The sequence below is a fragment of the Vipera ursinii genome (genome assembly GCF_947247035.1).
Source record: "Vipera ursinii genome assembly, chromosome: 9".
NCBI classification, from domain to species: Eukaryota; Metazoa; Chordata; class Lepidosauria; order Squamata; family Viperidae; genus Vipera; species Vipera ursinii.
Window position 1 is genome coordinate 11,352,602 of NC_139523.1, and position 15,244 is coordinate 11,367,845.

A 15,244-nucleotide genomic window follows, 5' to 3' on the forward strand; every position below is an offset into this window, starting at 1 on the left:
GGATTTGGACCCATGGTGAAACATGCCTCTCGTTATCTTTGCAAAAATGCACATATGGTTTGCAATTGCCCTTTTCCGACATTTTTAACTTCTCAGTCAGCCTAGCAGCCTAAAATTCTCTTGACAATTTCCCATTCAAGTATTGACAAGGTCCAATTTCAATATGCTTTTTAACCTAGTCAAGGGTCAGGCAAATGTTCCTATCTGCCGAGATCCACACTTACCTGAAGAGTAAGTCTCACTGTAATCAACTGAGTCATTACCAAATAGACATACATACAATTTATACGTGAAAGCATTTCATTTTTAAATTCTTGGTCTTTAGTGCTATACTTATTTTATGTTGTTTTAACAAAATTTACCTGACAGCTAGCTATACTACTTCAAATGTGTATTTTTGATAGCATTTTCTGAATCCAACACTTTCAAAAAATTTCCAAACAGCTTTTACAGTGGCAAAACATTCGCTATCTAAAGATAGCAGAAAAATGCACCAAATTTGACTGAGTCTATTTATTAATAACTGACTAAGTCTAAGATACAGAGATATGGTAATTATAAATTTTATTATTTTGATGAAATGAGCAAGGAGATCAAGCACATATATCTGAACACAGGCATGCACAGAAGCAGTTTCACGTTTAAACTATTAAAAATTACAGCATGAACCAATTGGCACCAATCATATATTTTAATTAAAACATCCAAAGACCTGGGGATAGAATATCAGATAAATATTTCTCATATCAAGGTAAGTTGGCTACAAACACAATTTTAGTTAACCCAATCAATTCTCTTTACTGCAGCTAAAGAACTACTTTTAAAAGATTAAAATTGTTGAAAACCAATTTTAACTGCAGTAATCACTTGCCATACTGGGTTCCTGAAGTTTAAATGTATGCTTTTTATTTCCAACATAATCCAGTATACAACATACCATTCTTGACTATATAGTTACCAATACTATTGCCACATGAGGGCGCTTTTAATTCCCAAATCCATTCTACAACGATACAAGTTAAACAGATACTATGCCAGGCTTTTGTCATCATCCCAAGATACAAACATTTTTGATAGCACATATTCAGTTACTGAGCAAAGCTTAGCCTTACTTTAAAAGTATCTCTAGGATCAAATTGTAAAAGCAGCAGAATGAAATGTTCTGACCTAAGCTTTGAACCTACAAGTGCAATGATTTTTACTGTTTTTACAAGGTAAGTTTCCTTTTAATGTCTTGTTTAAGGAAAACTGTTTTTATTTCTAAACTTAATTTTGAAGATATCCTAAATTTTAAGAGAAACTTCATCCCTTCAAATTCATCTTATGTTAACAAGGGATTATTTGTTGAAAGTACTAGAATAGTCAAGAAGGGAGGTGGTTCTGGGTTGTCTCAATAAATAGCAGCTGACAAGTGCTAAGGTAGAAGACAAAGCTCTTATTGTAAACATAGAACAATAGGCAACTGCACAGAAAACAGTACTGAGGAATATTATGCCACTGTATTTAGGAATAATTTGTAGATATTTTAATATTGCATTCCAATATTCTAGCTATAAATATGCTTGAACTTCTTATGTAGTAATGCTAGTTTCAAAAACAATCACCTGTGATAATAGCATTGTGCAGCTTTATTAAATCACTTGGTTACAGTAATATCTTAAGATTGACAGATTCTGAAGTGTAACAGATTCAGCATGAACATTACACTACATATTCAGTTCACAAAAATGTCAGAGCTGAACACAGCACTAGCCATCAATCCAGGAACAAATGCACTGGAATAGAAGAAATGCAACAAGATAGCTACACTGGAAAGACAACAGTTTAGAAAGAGTGAACATGAAAGGGCTCCCCTCTATTTCCCCAAATCAAGTGTACAGTCAGATCTAACTATACAGCTCTACATCAGTTTCTAGAAACTTAACAAAAAACACTGGCCAATACAGTCTTTGGATATTTAGACAAAGGGGAGAAGTTAGTTTCCAGAACGAAGTCAGTCGCTTTCATTCTCACCAGGTTCTTTGCCTCCTTCTTTGTTCTTTCGTACTTCTTCAATATGCTTATCCTAGTAAAACAAAATTAGGAAAATGAGAAAACATTAAGTTCTTCAGAAATTTTAATTCTACCCAAATTGGGGAGTTTAATTCAAAGTACTTTCCCTTAAACTAACACTGTCCAAATAAATTGGATTACAACTAACCTTTGGCTATGCTATGGGGAATTCAGTGAACAATTTCCTGACAGAAAGTGGAATGTACCAGATTGGTAACATTGGTATCAATGTAGCAAAGGACTGGGGCTTAAATAATCTACCTATAAAGTCTGTACAGATTATATTCTATTTTTTCAGACTGTAGTAGTGATGGGCTCAATAATATAGTTTTCATCCAAGCTGGCTAGCTTTAAGATACATGTATTAAATTACATTATGCAATCCCCTTCTCCACGACAAGGCAGTAATCCATGAAGGGGTCAGAACTCTCTGCTATGACCTTTCCGTCTTATTTATTTTAATTCCATTTATATCCCGCCCTTCTCCGAAGACTCAGGGCGGCTTACAAGCTTAGCAGTAGTCTTGGGTGGCCCTGCACGGCATAGCTCATAGATTTAAGGAATTATATCTGATAGACAGAGTGCCTGAAGAACTATGGACAGAGGTTCGCAACATTGTACAAGAGGTAGCAACCAAAACCATCCCAAAGAAAAAGAAATGCAAGAAAGCAAAATGGCTGTCTGAGGAAGCTTTGCAAATAGCTGGGGAAAGGAGGGAAGCGAAAGGCAAGGGAGAAAAAGAAAGATATGCCCAACTGAATGCAGAATTCCAGAGAATAGCTAGAAGAGATAAGAATGCCTTCTTAAATGAACAGTGCAAAGAAATAGAAGAAAACAATAGAATAGGGAGGACCAGAGATCTTTTCAAGAAAATTGGAGATGAAGGGAACGTTTCATGCAAAAATGGGCATGATAAAGGACCAAAATGGCAGGGACCTAACAGAGGCAGAAGAGATTAAGAGGCGGCAAAATTACACAGAACTATACAAGAATGAGCTTAATGTCCCTGATAATCACAATGAGGTGGTCACTGACCTCGAGCCAGACATCCTAGAATGTGAAGTGAAGTTGGCCTTAGAAAAACTGAGCAACAACAAAGCTAGTGGAGGTGACAGTATTCCAGCTGAGCTATTCAAAATCTTAAAAGACGATGCAGTAAAAGTGCTACACTCAATTTGCCAGCAAATTTGGAAAACTCAACAGTGGCCACAGGATTGGAAAAGATCAGTTTACATTCCAATTCCAAAGAAAGGCAGTGCCAAAGAATGTTCAAACTACCGCACCATTGCACTCATTTCTCATGCTAGTAAAGTTATGCTTAAAATCCTACAAGCTAGACTCCAGCAGTATGTGGATCGAGAACTACCAGAAGTACAGGCAGGATTTCGAAGAGGCAGAAGAACTAAATTGCCAACATACGCTGGATCATGGAGAAAGCTAGGGAGTTCCAGAAAAACATCTACTTCTGCTTCATTGACTATGCTAAAGCCTTTGATTGTGTTGATCATAACAAACTGTGGCAAGTTCTTAAAGAGATGGGAGTACCAGACCATCTTATTTGTCTCTTGAGAAACCTATATGTGGGCCAAGAAGCAACAGTGAGAACTGGACACGGAACCACTGATTGGTTCAAAATTGGGAAAGGAGTCCGGCAAGGCTGTATACTGTCGCCCTGCCTATTTAACTTATATGCAGAGCACATCATGAGAAAGGCAGGGCTAGATGAATCAAAAGTTGGAATTAAGATTGCCGGAAGAAATATCAACAACCTAAGATATGCAGATGATACCACTCTAATGGCAGAAAGTGAAGAAGAACTAAAGAGCCTCTTGTTGCGGGTGAAGAAGGAGAGTGCAAAACTTGGGTTGAAACTTAACATTAAGAAAACCAAGATCATGGCATCCGGCCCTCTCAATTCCTGGCAAATAGATGGGGAAGAAATGGAGGTAGTGACAGATTTTATTTTCCTGGGCTCCAAGATCACTGCAGATGGGGACTGTAGCCAAGAAATTAAAAGACGCTTGCTCCTCAGGAGGAAAGCCATGGCAAATCTAGACAGCACACTAAAAAGCAGAGACATCACCCTGACAACAAAAGTGCGTATAGTCAAGGCTACGGTCTTCCCAGTTGCAATGTATGGCAGTGAAAGCTGGACCATAAAAAAGGCTGAGCGCCAAAGAATTGAGGCCTTTGAACTATGGTGTTGGAGAAGACTCCTGCGAGTCCCTTGGACTGCAAGGCGATCAAACCGGTCAGTCCTAGAGGAGATCAACCCTGACTGCTCTTTAGAAGGCCAGATCCTAAAGCTAAAACTCAAATACTTTGGCCACCTAATGAGAAGGAAGGACTCACTGGAGAAGAGCCTCATGCTGGGAAAGATTGAAGGCAATAGAAGAAGGGGACGACAGAGAATGAGGTGGCTGGATGGAGCAACTGAAGCAGTAGGCGTGAGCTTAAATGGACTCCAGAAGATGGTAGAGGACAGGAAGGCCTGGAGGAACATTGTCCATAGGGTCGCGATGAGTCGGACACGACTTCGTAGCTAACAACAACAACAACATTAAATTACATAAATAATCTTTTAATCCTGTGTTTTAAAAGTTAGCTGCAGAGGACTATTAATTCTCGTTGTAAATTATCCTATGTTTAAGGAAAACTACTATCTTAAGATACACTTTTTATGGAGCAGTTTGTATTGTTCAAATCTGTCAAAGCAGTTTAAAGCACAAAATCAAGCGTTACTGTATTGTTTTACAGAATTTCTAGTTTCAAAAGTGTTTTTTTTAACTGAGGAAAGACTGAGCTTGATCCTACTACTCTATAAACATTAGATATTTGGACAGTCATGTCTAGATGAGCCTACTGTATTTGAATCTTCCTAATCTCAATTTACAATGTGATGTCTACTGGTGTTGTATATGGCTCTCGTTTAATCCACTTTTAAAAACAAGATTTTAAAAAAAGGTTTGTTATCAAATTTTATCATTAGTTAACTATCATCCTTGCCTTTTCTGGAATCCATACTACATCCCCCTTCCCAAATACAAACTATTTTTTTAAAATCTCAAACCTAAATTTTGGAAGCTACCCACAGTTGGTTATTTATTTATTTTATTTATTTTTATTTATTTTTATTGCATTTATATCCCGCCCTTCTCCGAAGACTCAGGGCGGCTTACAAGCTTAGCAGTAGGTTATAAGATGGGTGGCTATATAAGTGTTTTAAATAAATAAAACTAAATAAAAAATAAAACAAATAAAGATCACTTCCAATCACTACTTTTAATTTCAGATGGAAGATGTAAATTTTCTTGGGCTTTTGGGAAAAGAGATGAAGTTATCACTAATTTTCCTTTTACGAAATAGCTACATAAAATCTAATTTAACCAAGTTAACCTTCTGTTGCTATACCAAATTGTAACAAACTTGTCTGTTACGCTTTTCTATTTTTCTGAAAAGACAGTAATTATTCAACATGAGACCTATTATATTAGATATTACACTACTTTGCTGTGATTAAACCAGCCTCACGTGGCAGCCAATGGTCATGCCCAATGATTTCGCAAGTTCTAGTCCAAATAGAAATAAGGCCTAGTGAACTAGTCATTTTTCTTCTTGTAAAATGCAGTGCCTTTCTTTGTAGCCTTCGAATTGAACAGCCACTTCTTAAACAGATTATTAGTTTTTATTATTATTAGAGTATATGTATGATTTCTGGATTTAGCCATTGCATGTTTTAAAAAACAAAACTCTTAGGTCAAATCTGAAGAACTATTGTCAGTTATTCTTTGTGTAACTGGCAATATAAGTTCATAGTTTTTTAAATGAAGTAAGTTGAACAACACTTACTTTCTCTCTCAAGCGTTCCAGTTTAGCAGCTATTTGTGCTTCTCTGTTCTCTTTGATAGCTTCCATTTTGTGAGTCAACTTTTCCTCTGCCATTTTACTAAAGTTGTTATTTTCTTCAATTGCCTTCTGCAGCACCTCTTTTTCATGCTCTCGCTTTTCAGCTAGTTGCTTCAAAACTTCAGCTTCATGGGACTAGAATATAAACCCATTTTGTATTTAGCTGAGAGTAATCTATATACAATTACAGTTCTTATCTTGGTTAATATTACCGTCATATCATTAATATGATACAATAAATGGTTTGACAGATTAATTTAAATCAAGCAGCACCACCTTCCGCAATCATATTAATTTTATCAAATTCCTGAAATTCTTAAAAATCTTAAGATCCATCTTCAAAATACTTAGTTTTGTTAGAATAACTTGCACCACAATTGCAACTATTAATTCCCATTCAATTAAATAGGAAGTACTGAAACAGCTACAGCATGATGAATTTCTTAATTGCAGTTTACAATACTTCTTTATGGTCAACTATTAGTTGCTAACAGTTTAAACAATCCACTTTTCATTGGCACATAGGCATATGAAAACAGAATAGTATATGTTTACCTTGCGTCTTTCTTCTGCAGCTTCTAATTTCCTCTGAATTTCTTCCAATGAGAGATCTTTTTTCTTTGGAGGAGATAGAGGAAATTCTGGAACAGCTTCTTTTGGAGGAGGACCAAGTATCAGTTCAAATGCCTGACCTGAAGCACGTTTTTCTAGTTCTTTCACCTGAATGTCTAGATGAGATATTGTTGTTTAGTTAATATTCTGAGTCTTGTCAGACTTTAAAACCTGTTATATTGGCTGATTGTGGCTACCCCATCTGCCCAGGACCTCCACTTTATGGAATCAATAAAATTCCATACTTGTCAAAGAAAAAATTGCTAGATTCCTTACAGAAAACAAAAAGAATTAAAGCTTCCTTTTTAATATTATCTGATAGATATGTACTAGATGTTTATATCTGAGTATTGTATACCTAACAAAGTGATCAACTGCAGTATACAGTCCTACATAAATTTAAAGCAAAACACTGGAACACATTTAAGGATTACATTAACAATTTCAGTCTAATCAATTACAATTGCTTTAGAACTATTACTTTTAACATCAGTTGCTAAATTAACCTCCAGAGGATTAAAAATAACTTTAAATTAGGCATCACTTATGATTTTTTAATTTATGTATTTATACACATCTTCATTATTTGCAAATACAATTTTTCTTTAGAAATAGCTGTAATCTAAGGATGACTCATAATGCCCAATAAAAATATAACTTTTTTTCCTAAATGCTGAGAAAGCATTTCTCTTATTCAATTACGATGCATTATAATACAAAGCTAATACTTACCAGAAGAAGCCATGGCTAAACTGACTCAACGACTCAAAAAGCTATTACAGCTACTCCAGTAAATGACCCTAAGAAAACAGACACATCTTAAATAAATTGAAATATGCAGCACTATTAACATTAAATCTCAGTATTTAAAAATTTAAAATAGTTCTAAATGATAAGCATTACTGATAACAGTTATATCTTCTATCAGCATCTAGCCCTTGTTTTACAAATTTAGAAGCTACATGTGAAATAATGCATCTAAAAATGTCAAGCAGTATGGAATGTACTAATCAAACTAGAATTGTCAGCCTTAGGTCATATCTGCTTTGTCCTACTTTTCACCTTAAGACCCATTCAAAATGTAACACATCTATGTGGAACAAAGACAGCGTACCACGTGGTTCTTCTTCCTGAGACACTATCATTACCATATTCTCACCAATGACAGTATGGTTATTTTATTGTTTTAACGTAAAGCACAGCATTTATGTTAAAGATAAACAATTAGCTATGATATCTATTTTTTCACTAAATTCACATGCAAAGGTTAGAGTTAAATATAGTCAGTTTTTTAAAAAAAATGTTTGATTTTTGTCTTAAATTAGAAGCAATTTCTCTATAGCAATAACAAAGAATCCAGCACTGTACCATTCAGTTAGACAATAAAATATCCACACAGGCAGACATACTGGCTTTCTCTTTAAAATATACCTAGATTGAGGATACCCCTGGAGTGCTTGTTGCTTGAGCACCCAGACATCATTTAACAGCTCACCTAAAATAAGGTACTCAAGGAAATGCATATTTCTAATGCCCTACCAGCCAGATAAGTAATGCCATTGTTCCTGCTTTTTGAAAAAGCTCAAAGCACAAAGCCTCAGTAGGACAATGTTTGTTCTACATTAGCATCAATAAAGCAACCACATTGCTCTTGGCTCTCTTTAACGCACATTCACACAAAGGACTTGAGATAAAGCAGGAATTCAGCAAAACACATGAAATAAAAGGACCCCTATGGTTTAAGGCTCCTAAAAAAAAGAGCCTTGGTGGAGCAGTGGGCTAATGCCTCCTTAAGTAACACCAGCTGCCTGCAATTAGTGCAGGTTCGCATCCCACCAGGCTCAAGGTTGATTCAGCCTTCCATCCTTCCCAGGTAGGTAAAATGAGGACCCAGATTGTTGGGGGCAATTAAGCTGACTTTGTAATAATGCCGCTTGGGGGTGTGTGTGAAAGCCCTAATAAGCAGGCATATACATAGAATGAAGGCTACTGCTAAGCTTGTAAGCCGCCCTGAGTCTTCGGAGAAGGGCGGGATATAAATGGAATTAAAATAAAATAAATAAATAAGTGTGCGATGATCCAGTAAGGGGAAAACAGCACTGCTGGGTACTATTCGTTTTTGCAGAAAAATAAATCAAAACCACGAAGCTGCCCGTTACAAGCCAGATAAACAACGCCCAAGACTGAGGAGGAAGGGTGGAGAAAAGCACCCCACCGTTGCCCCTCAATGGGGCGGGGCCATCGAGAGCCAGCCATCACCATATACTAAAGAGAACAGATTAAAAAAAAAGCGAGGGGAATGGGAGGAGAAAGGAGGCCCCGCCCTCCCCCACGCGCCGCTCTCGAACGCACCGAATTCAAACCGCCTGAAAGAGTAAGAGCGCGCGCGCAGGCGCGCGCGCCAATCCCCTTCGGAAGGGAGGGGGTTTGCAACGGTAACATCCGGGCACCCGCCGCTCGAGCTCCCCCTCCGTTTTCCCCGCTCCCCTGGGGAGCCCCCCCTTTTCGACCCGCCAGAAGAGCTTCGAGCGGGACGAACTCTTTGATTTTGGAACCTTCTGGATCCTCAGCCTGCGCGCGAGGGGGGGAACACTCTTTTCAGTTCCCGCATTTCCCACCCCCAATCCACTCTTTTTTCCCTCGCGGAAATTTCAGGCATTTCTCCTCTTCACCCTCCCCCCCCCGGCTGACCGTGAAGGCGCGCGCCAGGTGGGTGTTGTCTCTGGCGCCCCCTCCCTTCCAAGCCAGTCAGCGCGCGCGGCAAGAAGGCGGCGCCCCCCCCCCTCTTTCCCGCCGCCGCCGCCGCCCCTTCCCCTCGGAACAATGGATGAAAGCACTCCACTTCTGTCAAACCGAGGAGGGGCCGGGAGAAAGAGCGAGAGCGCCAACCGGCAGAGGTAGCCGGTCTGAGGGAGCGGCGCCGGGGCAGCCACCTGTTCCGGGCGGAGCTGGAGGCAAGAAGGCGAAGGAACCGTAGCCGAGCGTCCGAAGTCTCGCAGCGGCCCTTAAGTCGACGTCGCGTCCCGTTTTTTTCTCCCGTAACCCCCGAGTCTCCGCGAAAGACAAGACGCCGCCGAGGTAGACGGAGCCCGCCCAAGACAAAGCGGCTTTGTGCGGAGACCTCGCCCGAGCCGCCTCCTCCTCCTCCTCCCGGCCCCATCGCTCCTCGCCAAGGTAGACTCGCCCCGCCAGGACCACCCCGCCAGGCCCTACCTCGCTTCCAACCCAGGCTCGCCTCGACCCACCTGCTCCCGTCACCACACGGACTCCGCGCCTAAATGCCCTGCCAGCTCCACAAAAGCGCCAAACAAAGGCACGTGACCCGCCCCCGACACGCCCTCCATTGGTTGAGGCGGGCGGCACGTGCCGCTCGGCGGGAGGAGAAAGGAGGGGGGCGTCCACTACCCTGACCACTTTTTTTTTTTTTTAAAAGAAAAATCTAGGTTTGATGGGAAATGTAGTCCCATGTCCCGTCGTTGGTACCGTAAAGCTCCCCGGGCTTTTTACCTTTTCAATCCAGGGTCTGGTTGCTGTCGTAACGCCCTTCAATCAGGGTTAATGCTCAGCCAAGCTTTACGCGTGCGGCCATTGCAATTATTACGTTGGGATGGGTGGGGCCTAGCGGGTTACGGATCACAGCCGTTGGGAAGGCGATTCGGCGAGGGCCGAGCAGGCTCGAGGGCCTTTGGGTGCAGCCCAGCCTCGCTGCTTCTCCCTGCCTTCTGCGGGGCATCCGGCGAGAATGCCTCTTTGTTCCGCCCCTCTGCTTCTATCTGGGTCTCGGTCAGATTCGTGCATACTTCACAGTAATGGATTGGTAGTCTAAAAAGCTAATACAATCCTGGGTTGTAGAAACAGAGGCACAGAATCAAGTTTACGCGAAGTATGAGTACCGCTTTAATAAAACCCTAATGAGACCACACCTGGAATACAGCAAACAATTTTATTTATTTAGATTTATTTAGATTTATATTTAAATATATATTTTGGTCACCATACCACAAAAAAGATGTCGAGCCCTTGGAAAAAGTTCAGAGAAGAGCAACTAAAATGATCAAAGGCCTGGAGACTAAAACATACGAAGAATGGCTGCAGGAGGTTGGTTTGGCTAGTACACAGGTCTGCAACCCGCGGCTCCGGAGCCGCATGTGGCTCTTTCAGCCGTCTCCTGCGGCTCCCAGTCCTCTGCCATGTGCAGTCCAAAAAAAAAGTGGGACTAAAAAAGTTCAAGCAATCAATTCAAATATGCAGGGTAGGTGCATATCTCACCTTGGCTCCACTCTTCAGTCAAACCCTGTTCTGCACATGCGTGCATGTACGCGCATGTGCACACATTTTTTTGAGGCTCCCAGTTTTTCCTTTTGTGAGGGAACCAGTTCCGAGTGGCTCTTTCACTGTTTCGGGTTGCTGACCCCTGGGCTAGTAGAAAAGAAGAAAGAGGGGTGACGTGATAGCAGTATTGCAGTATTTTGAGAGGTTGCCACAAAGAAGAGAGGGTCAAATTATTCACCAAAGCACCAGAAGGCAGGACAAGAAACAATGCTTTGGAAACTGATCAAAGAGAGAAAACAACCTGGAATTAAGGAGAAAGTTCCTGACAGTGAGGACAACCAGTGGAACAGCTTGATTTCAGAAATTGTGGACGTTCAATCACTGGAGATGTTTAAGAAGAGACTGGACAATCATTTGTCTGAAATGGTATAGTTTCTCCTGCTTGAGGGTGTGTATGTGGGGGGGGGGGCTGGACTAGAAGACCTCCAAAGTCCTTTTCAGCTCCTATCCTATCCTGAACTGGAGGCTTACCTCCTCCCAGTTTTGTCACATATAGGACCGAAGAGTAGATTTCTTGGGAAATGGGGACCACACCCTCCAGAACCTACTGGCAGATAAATATTGGCTTATTCGTTCAATTTCAGTTTGCACTCTATTGGTTGCAGCCAGTGATATAGGTAGGCTTCAACTTACGGCAGTTCATTTAGTGACCATTCAAAGTTATAATGGTACTGAAAAAAGGGACTTATGACTGTTTTTTACACTTAACAATGGTTGCAGCAATGTTGCAGTCATGTGATCAAAATTCAGACATTTGGCAACTGACTCAAATTTCTGACGGTTGCAGTGTCCTGGGGTCATGTGATCACCTTTTGCAAACTTCTGACAAGCAAAGTCAATGGGGAAGCCGGATTCACTTAACAATGTGTTACTAACTTAACAACGGTAGTGATTTATGTAACTGGCAAGAAAAGTCGTAAAGTGGGACAAAACTCAAATTATTCACTTAGCAACAAAAATTTTGGGTTCGGTTGTGGTTGTAAGTTGAGGACTATGTGTGTATAGTAAATGATCATCCACAATATAAGAGTGGCTTTTCAGAGTGAGCTAGGTAGCATATAAATTTAATAATAAAATGAAAACGGAGTTCAAAAGATAAACTCAAAACATGTGAAGTTCCTGCAGGGAAAAAATGAAGTGTAACAAATAAATTACCATATAGTTGCATTCAAACTTCAGAAGCATAGTTTTGTTTAGGTTCTTCAAATGTTCATTGACTACATAGCAGAATTCACCTCTTATATGATTAATTAGGTTTACACTTTAGGCTAAGCTGCAATGCATGAACTCAGTCATTATATGCTTAAACATATTTGGAAAGGAAAATTAAGAACCAAGAATCCGCATATATACAAGTCGAATTTGTTAGCAGCTTCAGTGAATGTTAAACACACTTTTTGTATCATATGAGTGAAGCTGAAATGTGAAATCTGTCAGACATTCTGTCTTGGGCATTACATATCGTACAGACTTTAATTGGTTTAATAGCAACAAACAAAAAACAGGATTAAAAATATTTTAAGAGATGATTGTGTAATTTTTCCATTTTTTCCATTAGAACTAAATGGAATCACAAAATGTTTGCAGCACAATAAATATATTAAAGATGCCCCATATTTGTTCTACAAAAGATTGATGAGAAAGCCACTTGACTGAAATTTCCCGTTTCATTCAACCTGCAGCATATTTGTTCTATGTTCTGAAATCAAGCATGTTTAGAAATTGTGTTGGTTCATTCTTAGAGCTTTCAAATAGAGAATATCAGAGAATAGCCTTGGTGGAGCAGTGGGCTAATGCCTCCTTAAGTAACACCAGCTGCCTGCAATTATTGCAGGTTCGCATCCCACCAGGCTCAAGGTTGACTCAGCCTTCCATCCTTCCAAGGTAGGTAAAATGAGGACCCAGATTGTTGGGGGCAATTAAGCTGACTTTGTAATAATGCCGCTTGGGGGGTGTGTGTATGAAAGCCCTAATAAGCAGGCATATACCGTACATAGAATGAAGGCTACTGCTAAGCTTGTAAGCCGCCCTGAGTCTTCGGAGAAGGGCGGGATATAAATGGAATTAAAATAAATAAAATAAATAAATAAAATAATTCAGTTCTGGCACAGTTCTGATGCTAGAGAGATCCCTTTACTGAATGAGTTCTTTAGAAACAACAGCAAAATACATTTGAAAAATGGTTTAATTTTTTCAATAAGACAAGCTTTAAACTGGTTTTTCATCACCCTAGCCATATAGGATAGGAATCACGGGAGCTGAAATCCAAGACATCTGGAGATTAGATCAGGGTAAATAGTTCTAGGCATTTTTTTTCTTCACAAATCACTTTACTCTGCTTTTCATCCCACAATCTTTTTGAACATTTCCCTGATTCATAGAACAACAGAATTGGAAGAGACCCACTGAAGTGATGAGACCCAGATCACAGCATCTTTAACAGCTGGCTGTATAGCCTGTGCACAGACAGATCCAGCCAGAGGTAATTGATCCCATTCAAAACTGCTCTTATTTTTACATTTTTCCTCATCTTCAACTGAAATTTGCTTTCCTATAATTTGCACAGGGGTAAGGGTACTTGGGGGAAAATTAGTGTGATTTTTGCACAAAGCTTAATGAAGATCTGAAAACCCTCACCTTTGACATTTTTAGTAACAACTTGAAGGAATCTGAAGATAACACAAATTTGGGTGAAAAATGAAAACCTTCGGTTTTCCCTTGTGTTACTTGTGTGCATGTTTAAATGTGGTTCACTCCAGGGAAGGCTTTTGCCTTGTTGCTTTTCAACAGGTGCTGACAGAACGTTTGTAGATTTGAAATATAGGAAGGAAGTCACACCTGGAGGTACTCTGCAACTTGGCATCAAGCCCTTCCATGTGTTCTGATCGAAGTTCATAAATTGCAGCTAATTGACAGGAAAGTTGTTAGGCTTCATATTTTAACATTTATCAAAATATCGCCATGTTCTTCCAGGAGAAATTGCTTTTAAAAAGATCCATCCTGGATGGAAAGGACCTGACAATTGTCAGCATAAATTGTTCACTGCAAGTATAAAGAGAATAAAGTACATGTCAGGCTTCAAATGGCAAAACATACTGGCTGCCACTACAAAATACAGTTTCAACTCTATTGTGGCACATCCATTAACTATTTTTTTTTAGTTTTTCTTTTTTCAGCACTCTCGCACAAAAGATTTAAACTGAGAATTAGTCCTAAAGATTTCATGCATGTTATTTTAGAATTAAGAGTCTGATTGAATTCATTCCTACAAAAAGTGGTATTGGATACCACTTAAACATGTGCTTAAGCAATTCCATGCACGAAGCTCACCTAAGTCCCATTAAACTCATTGGTTGTTAAGATCAGTTGCATCAGTCTTTCCTTAAAACTTATCCAATCATATGTGAACATTCAAAAGATTCTAACATTGATCATGTATGAAAGTCAATAAATAAAAAGATTACTAATTTTCTTCCAGTACTGAACAGATTTATTAGAAATTTATTAGAAAAAATAGAAATGCATTAGAATTCATTAGAACAAAATATTTAGTTTTCTAATCATGTAAACCTATGTATATTTATATATATTTTCCCCAAAGTTGATTACAATAATCTTAAAACAGGCCCAAAGCAATCCATTATTAGGAAAAATAACATATTTGGAGGTAGGACAGTTGGGACCGGAATTCTTTTGCTAAGCAAGCTGATTGTTAAGTAAGTCATGCCCAATTTTACAACTTTTTTTTGCCATGGTTGTTAAGTGAATAGCTGCAATTGTTAAGTGAATCACATGGTCATTAAATGAATTTGGATCCCCATTGACTTTGCTTGTTGGAAGCCAGTTGGGAAGTTTGCAAATACCTCTCCCCCCTCCAGAACAATGCAATTGTTATAAATACATGCTGGTTGCCAAGTGCCCAAATTTGATCATGTGACCATAGGGATGCGGCAGTGGTTGTAAGTGGGAGGACCACTGTTTTTTCAGGGCCATTATAATTTCGAATGATTGCTCAATGAGTGCGTTCTATCCTTCCGAGGTTGGTAAAATGAGGACCCAGATTGTTGGGGGCAATATGCTGACTGTAAACTGCTCAGACAGGGCTGTAGAGCACTGTGTAGCGGTATATAAATGCTATTGCTATTATAATTCGAGGACTACTTGCAAATAGCACGGCATCATTACAGCTAATATCTCATGCATCTATTGTGTGAGCCAGACTGAATCCACAACTCATGTATTCCAAGTGTTTGGACGGAAGCAAGTTAATATTGCCAAGCCTATGGCATTTTAAGACAGCTGTAAATAATCTGTAAATTGTTGGCTCTTCAACTTACGTTGC

At 39.5% G+C, this 15,244-nt stretch overlaps 1 protein-coding gene across 2 annotated transcripts; it reads right to left on the bottom strand.

Moving 5' to 3' along the window:
* Positions 1-547: 547 nt before the first annotated feature.
* Positions 548-9,988, bottom strand: STMN1 (stathmin 1). Of its 2 annotated transcripts, none has more exons than XM_083369328.1 (5): positions 9,815-9,988; positions 7,303-7,370; positions 6,514-6,686; positions 5,902-6,093; positions 548-2,065 (listed from the first exon to the last, which is right to left on the bottom strand). In XM_083369328.1, the coding sequence occupies exons 2-5, from the start codon at positions 7,313-7,315 to the stop codon at positions 1,994-1,996; spliced, it is 450 nt and encodes a 149-aa protein (XP_083225454.1). In that variant the 5' UTR covers positions 7,316-7,370; positions 9,815-9,988; the 3' UTR covers positions 548-1,993. The 2 variants fall into 2 exon arrangements, with proteins under 2 accessions (XP_083225454.1, XP_083225455.1); XM_083369329.1 differs by having other exon boundaries at positions 9,783-9,826.
* Between the last annotated feature and the right edge of the window lie 5,256 nt (positions 9,989-15,244).